General features: G+C 39.8%; 1 protein-coding gene across 1 annotated transcript; it reads right to left on the reverse strand.

Annotated features, from left to right (window-relative positions):
• Positions 1-4,903: 4,903 nt before the first annotated feature.
• LOC124167719 (glycine-rich cell wall structural protein 1.0-like) lies at positions 4,904-8,001 on the reverse strand. Its single transcript, XM_046545726.1, has 2 exons — positions 7,935-8,001; positions 4,904-6,301 (listed from the first exon to the last, which is right to left on the reverse strand). The coding sequence occupies exons 1-2, from the start codon at positions 7,944-7,946 to the stop codon at positions 5,189-5,191; spliced, it is 1,125 nt and encodes a 374-aa protein (XP_046401682.1). The 5' UTR covers positions 7,947-8,001; the 3' UTR covers positions 4,904-5,188.
• Between the last annotated feature and the right edge of the window lie 677 nt (positions 8,002-8,678).

The raw sequence follows: 8,678 nt of genomic DNA on the forward strand, positions 1-8,678 counted from the left end.
ATTCGAAACGACTCAAGTTTTTTTTTCTACTATGGGCCCTCCCCACAGAAAATCCGCCCATCCCAAACAAATGGCCGGTGCAGTGTCCCCGGTCGCGGCACGTTACGCAAAATATCCTGCCGCTCCGTTATTATCTTTCACCGCGCCTTGTAAGGCGTTTGAGGAAGTGCTGGCGGCTAGACTTGCGACGGAAAACATTGGGGAGAGCTGTAATCGCCAAAAATTCTTTTCTCGAAGGGAAGGAAATGTCGTGAGGAGAATTTGTCGTCCCATGAACATCTCCTTATTGCTTGTAAGTCAGATATATTTCTCTCTTCGTGTCACGTAAGACTTATAAGTGGGGCTCCAATGTCCTTCTCAAACCCGAAAAACATGTTTACTCTCCTTTCAAGTGAAATTGAGCTTTTGATTCTAAGGGAATACTCCTAGCAGAAGTTACAAAATTCAGTTTTAAAGTTGTTGCTAATTTTATTCTTTTGGTTCATACCACGTGTTTCACGGGAGTGGAAAGTTTTACGGAATTTTTATTGTTAAGTTCGCAGAATGATGTCCCTAGCTGCTGCAGTTATTATGATTTAATTATCCTCAGTAGTTTTCATTTCACACGTAAAAAAAATGATTTGGGCTCTCTTACTCGATAGTTCCCTTTATTAATAATTTTTATTTACTTGCGTCAACTCTCATCGTAAAACTTTGTTTTTGTTGAGGTACATCACACTGAAATATAATTTTATCCTCTAGGTTTGTTGCTTCTGTAGTTAATGGATATGGTACCTGCTTTAGGTGATATTCATGGTGTGTTTCGAGCCGAAGCCCATCAAGTTACCGCCGTAGTTACGTTAACGCTGGTTGGCAGGCTATAGAACGCCCTAACTAATTCCTCGTTCCAAAGCTATAATTAGTTATGATAGTTAAAGGACTATCCCAAACTTAACTTAATGAATTCATAGGAATGGAGGTATCTTGTTTCTTTTTCTTGGAAATATCTTGACTCTCATGTAATAGCCAAGTTAATATTTTGATTTGTAGCAGGAATTACAAGCCCCATCCCTTCATAATCTTTTGGTGAAATGAGGTTTACCACATATGTTGAGTATAGAATATATTATTTTGTACTACTTATTATAAACAATATGAATTTAAATACGCGGGAAAATGCTGTTCATTTTATTTAAATAATTACAGCAATTTGATACGTTAAGTTGTAGAAAATAGGACCATTTCACAAGTAAAAACATTTAAATTGAATTTTTTAATATTCGAAACCGGAAAAAACATAACCACTGAGGCAGCATTGGAATCCGTAAAAAATTACCTCTTTTTATTAGTGGCTTTAAGCCGCAAAATATTACCTGAACTCATGAAATATGCCCAGTGTATCCATTATATGGCACTAATTTGCGGTTTTCCGCTATGAGGCATAAAATATGCATTTAAATACCCTCAGGGCGTTAATCAGTAAAATTATATTCATACGATATTACCATAGGTAGTATATTCCTCTCTAGGATTTGTGGGCAGCAGGCAATTCTTTTATTTATACTTCTTGCGCTCGTTATGTTTGAATTATGGGAGAGAAATTAATGGTGCTTTAAACATATCCCGCATGCGTTTTGCAGGAAATTTAAACGAATTTATAAGGATGCTCTTTTGCGAGGTTTTCCTTTTTAAGGGCGACACGGTATCCCATTGTCTTCCCGAGGATGATGGAAGGAAGGCCTCAACAAAAGAATATCGGAAAGTTTCAACTCCCGAGGAAGTTTGGCGAAACTCCGCGGCCCACGCAAGAAACTTCCCAACTTGTACTTGTCATTGAACATGACCCGAACTTTAACAGAATAGAACGTTTACATTTAGATAGAAAGTGGAAATTCGGTATTCTGGCACGTCAGAAGAGAGGCTCTCATGATTTCTTTTGAGTGACAGGAGCTCCGTCCTTTCCCTCAGGGGGCTTAAAGTCTTCCTTAACTCTGTTATTATAGCCTTGTCCTCTCTCGTAATCTCGAAGAGTGGCCCTTAATTCAAATGTTAAATCCCATCAGATCAATGTCGAGTGCCCCCGATTTATATTTGATACTTCTGCGAGGGAGATTCCAACGACGCGAAAATTCTTCTTGAAGTGGACTTATTTTAGTGGTGTGAATTTTATATCAATGTACTCATTTCTGCGCCTATTCAGCGACGACGATTTTACATTTTGGATATTAAATCTTGCCTATTGTATCACTTAAATATGTCAGTATTTGATAAAATGGCTTCATCTCGATGCATTGCTAATTATAGTGCTGGAATTACGAAAAAATGCACCTACATCTTTTTTCATTATTATTCAACATACTTTTATGGAGTTACCAAACATATTGCATATACATCACAAACTAACTGAAAATTTTAGTATTCTGTCGCCGAACTTCAGTAGAATTACAATAATTTATGAATAATAATTTACAATATTTTAAACACTCCTCCCTCAATCACGAGGACGCTCCTTCAATCTGAATAGACTCCCCCAAGGAATTTCCAGAGAAATCCAAACAGTGCGCAAATCCTTTCTAAAGTTGGCCAATGTCAATGTTGCGAAACTCATATCAGACCGCAAGATTAAGAGAACACCGACCTCCGTTTTAGCTGGCCGTATTATATATTTTTAACATATTATTTGTTTGTAGCTAAAGGTTTTCTATTGAAAATTTTCTTAGATAAAATATGACCAGAATCAATAAATTACTATCATTTTAACAACTTGTGTTTTAATTAAATATGGAGAGTCTTCAACATTGCTGTTAATGACAATAAATTTTTAGATTCTGAGGTTAACTGACATAGGTCTCCATTCAGCCTAAAAATTTCAATATAAATTCGTTAGTTTTAAACGGGTAATACACTTGTCAATAAAATGCATTATGCATCCATTTATGGTGCCATGAAACTATCACCAAATTTTATTCATCCACAATCATTTCTAAGAAGAATCCATAAGGTTTTATAACCAGGATGCCCAATCTTATGGTTCTTAGTAAATCTTTTAAATGACAGAATTCAGGTTTTAATGCTATACTGACAACATTCTCGTGATAATACTGACATAAATTGTGCTCTTTACACGCTTGTAAAGTCTTGTGCATAATTTTAATACCTAAAAACCTTCAAAAAAGGCAATTTGGGCTTCCAGCCGGGTGGTCTCCCTCCTAGCCTATAGCCTTTTTTGAGCATATTCGCCGGGAAAGCATCAGATTTTACTTCCTAAAAACCTTACTTGCGTGATTCAGGAAAAAATATTTTAAGAGAAAATCCTCGAAGATATGATGAGAGTGAATCAATACTCTCAGTTGCATTGGGAATCACATTTCCATTTAATTCATTGCATATATATATACTTTTTAGCTATCATTTAAAATTCGCCGGAAACTTAATGAGGAAAGCCATGCCGACGACTGGATTTAAGTGGTTTTTTGAAGCTAACTTTTTTTTCCGAGACGGATGGATAAAGCTCTGCCAGTGATTGCGATCCCATGCATTAATATAACGATATTATAGCACATTAATTATTCATAGTGAGCATGGGAAGCTGTTAAGCTCGATTGAGATTTTAATCCATAAGGTTCGCTTACGCATGGAATACTCTCAATGAAATTTTCCACTGCTCTAAAACGATGCATGACGAAAAAGCATTATTGGAATGGTGTAATTTATTAAAAATTAAGTTTTTACGCATCGAAACACTTATTCATGATACGAAGCTTGTTTAAAGTGTTGTAATTAACGTTGCTCCTCACGTTATACAATCGTGCTACGCATTATTTAAATTACAGAACCCTACCGCTTAAAAAAAAATATTTTTTTTCGGCTATGCTAGAGGTGCTTCATCCATGTGAGACAGTAATGTATCATTAAAATGGGACTCATCCTAGATGTGGCGCCAATGAAGATAAAAATACTTAAAATTCCAATTAAGAAATAAATAAAAAATTATAAAACCCATCTACGGTGCTGTTAATGTAATTTGTCGGTTCCAATTTCGAAAGCATGGATTTTAGTTTGCAGGGATATTTCCTTTTAGAATGTTGCAAAAAATTGAAACAAAAATTTAACTAGACGAAATTGTTTGAAATAAAATTGCCTCTATCCAATGCAAATATATACCTACTTGAAATACTTAATCTACATCCTAATACATGCATGAATTATGCATTGTAATCTATCGTATTTCAGTATATTATTCATATATATTTTTATGCAGGATACAATGATAAAAAGCATTATATCCTGCCATATGAATATGACGACTACGCGTTCTGATGCTTTACGTCAAACAGTGCGTAATGCATTTCGAGCTTTGTAGAATCGGTTATTGCGAAAACTTGGGACATCCCGTTAAGCGAATTTTTTAATGTGAAAATAGCATTTTCTCTGACTTATCTTTAAGTATTACGCTTAGTCCGCAGTAATTACACTGATTCTTCGACGAAAGAAAGGGAAAGGAACTGCATTGTTGCTCATACAATGAGTATAGGCACCATTGTCTATGTGTTTACAATGGTATCTTATCTAGAAAATATTATAAAAGCTCGAGGCTTAACCAATCTATGATATGTACCGCGGTAACTTAATATCAAAATATTTGAATAACTCGAATAGATAATGTTACCTCTGTGAAATTCTGATTAACTTTAAAATTTTTTAAAGTTTCCAAGTAAATTATAGTAATGTTTATAGGCAATAAAATCTCTTCACTTGTTCATCAATGTAAATGCTTTCTTGACCAAAATAAAATAAACTCTCGCCATTACTTTTTTGTGCTATCATGTTGTTGTGGTTCGTAGTTGACCAGAATTAACCTAGAGGTGGGTAAAACCATTTAGACATTTGCGCGTTGAAAAGTAACAATTGATAACAGCGGGACTTAAATAAAAGAATATAATTTTTTATTCACCAAAATTACAACATAATTCGATGAATCATGAAAAGTCTTCCTCCTTTGATGTAGGACTAGTAGCAAAGACATCGTTTTACACGATGTAAGCGATGGAATATTATACACAATAGGTTGATGAATGCATGAAGGTGCAAATATTGTACATAGCTCGTGAAGGGATATGCATTTATACATTGAGAAAAAAATTAAGAGCTATAAATCTTAGGTACAGGGAAAGAGACATGGTAGACGTGAGCTGCAGCTGCTTGCATCTCAGTGGTGTCCGTAAGAGGAGATGGCGGCGCCACCGATGCCTCCGTATGAACCATATCCGCCATATCCGGCGCCACCACCGTATCCAGCGCTTCCGCCGTATCCAGCGCTTCCGCCGTATCCAGCGCTTCCGCCGTATCCAGCGCTTCCGCCGTATCCAGCGCTTCCGCCGTATCCAGCGCTTCCGCCGTATCCAGCGCTTCCGCCGTATCCAGCGCTTCCGCCGTATCCAGCGCTTCCGCCGTAAGAGGCGCCACCTCCGTAGTAACCAGCGCTGCCACCGTAAGAGGCGCCACCTCCGTAGTATCCAGTGCTACCACCGTAGTAACCACCGTCATGTCCGTGGCTGTACTCCTTGACGAGAACAGGGACAGGCTTGTGGATGGCAACAGGTTTAGGGACTGGTACAGCCACTGGCTTGTGAACAGGGACAGCAATGGGCTTGGGGACATGGACAGGGACGTGGTGTGGGACTGCAATCTTGACGGGGACCGGGACATGAACTGGGTAGGGCTTATCTACTGGGACGGGATAAGGCTTATCAACAGCAACGGGGTAGGGCCTGGGGATATGGACGGCGTAGGGCTTGTCAACGGGGTATGGCACGGGGTGAGGAACTGGGTATGGGACCTTCTTCAAGACAGGGACGGGGTAAGGCTGGGGATGTGGGACGGGCACCTCCTTGTGGACAGTGATGGTCTTGTGGTGCTGCACATGAACGGCGGGAGCGGCGTGGGCTGCGGTCAGGCCGTATCCTGCGCCACCGTAGCCAATTCCGGCTCCACCATAGCCGAGGCCGGCACCGCTGTAGCCGAGACTGGCACCGCCGTAGCCGATACCGGCACTGCCAAGTCCGTAGCCGTGTCCTGCTGAAAGACCGACTCCGTGTCCGGCGCCGATGGTGGAGTAGGAGGAGGAGAGGCCGAGTCCGCCGTAGCTAAGGCCGTGGCCTGCTCCGATTGAGCCGTAGTTAGCTGCGCCGAAGCTGTGTCCCCCAGCAAGGCCTGCGCCGGCTCCGTAGCCGAGGCCACCACTGAGTCCCCTCTTCTCTGTCTTCACTTCTTTCTTCTCATCCTCTGCACACGAGAGGGCCAAGAAGGCGAAGAAGAGGACCTGTAAGTATAAGGGATAAAAAAATATAGTTCACCGCGTTGTATGACTACATTTCTCGTGAATCGCCTTGCTCAAGCGTGGGAAATATGTTTAGAGCAAAGTGAAGAGAATTCGTAAATATAGAACTTTGTTCTTTTCGTGATGGCTGCAAGCGAAAGAACTTAGCGTGTTATTTAGTAAACATAAAAAGATTATATTTCATCTGATACGGTGCCATAAAAATTGGAATTCTATATGAATGTGAAGACGTACTTGGTGGCACCATGTCTTAAATATTCAGCTACGCACATCAGGACAAGGCAAAAATGATTTAATGCAATGAAGTGTGCGATTATTGAAATAAATTATGTCTTCAAATGAAAATTTTGAAAGCTACTCAGTTATTTAAATAAACACATTCAATTTTCCATGAGTTATTTTAAATTAGTGGACGTAAGTATTTCACAAAGTTCAGTGAGAAATCGTCTATCGCGAAAGAATGCATGAAGACCATTAACCGTTAATGACCTCATACTGCATCACGCGTATCCAATGTTAAATGGAGCAAGTTTGGCGGCGGAAGTAGAATGTAAACACCCCTTCTTCTGGTTCGGGAAGAGCATGTTGGGTGTACCTTTCGTTCAGCTTTCACTTCTTAAGGTCTCGCTTAACTCCAGGCAACGGAAGTAGGCGTTACTTGTTCCAAATACTTTTAATGAAAATGCAAGTTTCGTAAGAAGCTGTTTGAGGGCAAGTCATCATGCTATCCCGCATTTAAGAAAAAATATATTTTTTTCAACGCATGAGTATGTATATATGGTCCTCGTTCCGTGAGTTCTGCTAAACATATGATAATATTTCCTGATTGAAAATATTTTTCCGCGACTCATTTCCTTTAGAATTGAATTTTTGCTAAATATATCTTCATAGTTAGTACTCATTAATGCTGGCGTGATGTTTAAAAAAATTATTCATGGAAACTTAAGTGTATCAAAGCTGTAGAGGAATTCTCTTAGATTGAATATGCAGTAAAATTTTATTCCTGAGTATACGCTCTCCTACAAGCAAATGTGTGAAAAAATGATTTCTTCTTCCATCTACTTTGTGTGGTTTAAAAAAATAGTTTTCTTAAATGGAGATTAAGCTTAAAATGCAGCTTTACTTTTCATCTTCGGCAGCGCCCTTATTGCAATTGAGCGCGGATTCCTGTCCTTCTTTGTACTAGAAATATTAAATTCCTTCCTGAAATTTTAGCGTCTAACTTCAGCAATTTTCACATATCCTATGGCATCCGCTACATCCTGTGGCAGTTCATATACGATTTGCCCCCACAAATATCAGAGTACAATGACTGGTAAAATAGTAATCTTAGTTACTACCCACGTAAAGTCATCGAGGGACTATTTAGTAGATATTTTGAGCTACAAAGAGATTCGATTTTCAGTCTTCTGTGAAATAGAGCGTATCCTTAAAAGCGAGGTAAGATATAGGAAAATCCCTTAGATGATGATTTATCCTGGTCAGATAAGCTAATCACTCGCAAATTCCACTCGCTATGAAGTCAGCCTCGGATAAGAATGGCCACACAAAATTTCCATTCCAATAAGACAGAGAGAGAAGTTTCGGGAGTTGAATACTCCTCGGTGTAACTCACCAGAAGCTTCATGGTTGATCTCTTGTGATTGGTTGAATGGATGGAAGCCAAGAGAAGAGTGACTTTACACCGGACGATATCCAGCTTATATAGTCGGGGCGCGAAAGCTCCAGATTCCAACGACGGGGCGAAGTTGTATTAAGTCACTCCTCCCTGTTCGGCAAATCCTACTACAACCCACCCCTCCCAATATCCCTTCTCTCTCTTACACAGTCACTCCTGCACCGGCTTTGTGAGTTCACCCCGAAAAATAAAATGAAAAAACTTTCTCCCAGTTTCGACCTTTTTTTACACCTTTTTCCCTCCGGGACCACACCGCACAAACCGCCCTTGCCTGCTGCTGTTCTCTTGGACCGTTGCGTCACTGCTCGGAAGGGGAAAAAGAGGATTGGATTGGGTCGTATGTGTTGGTGAGTTTGAAGGCTTTTTTTAAAAGAGTTAAGAGTCCACACACACTGGCTCATTTGAGTGTGTACCGGTCGCGTGTTCCGTCACCGTGGGCGACGAAAAGAGCCAGATCGCAAACTACCGAAAAAGCGAGGTTGTTCAGTCAGGCTGCTCCACCCCCCTAGAAGCTCTCCTTGAAGGACAAAGACAGTGAGTGAAATAGAGAAAAGGTTAAGCGTGGAATAGGAAATAAAATAGTTTGAACATCAAACGAATGATTAATAGATAAACACACAAATAGATAGAATGCTGGCATCAGTGGGAAAGGGGCGTAGTCCTCGCCCATGCCTGACTTTA

Source organism: Ischnura elegans, chromosome 11 (genome assembly GCF_921293095.1).
Source record: "Ischnura elegans chromosome 11, ioIscEleg1.1, whole genome shotgun sequence".
Classification (NCBI taxonomy): Eukaryota; Metazoa; Arthropoda; class Insecta; order Odonata; family Coenagrionidae; genus Ischnura; species Ischnura elegans.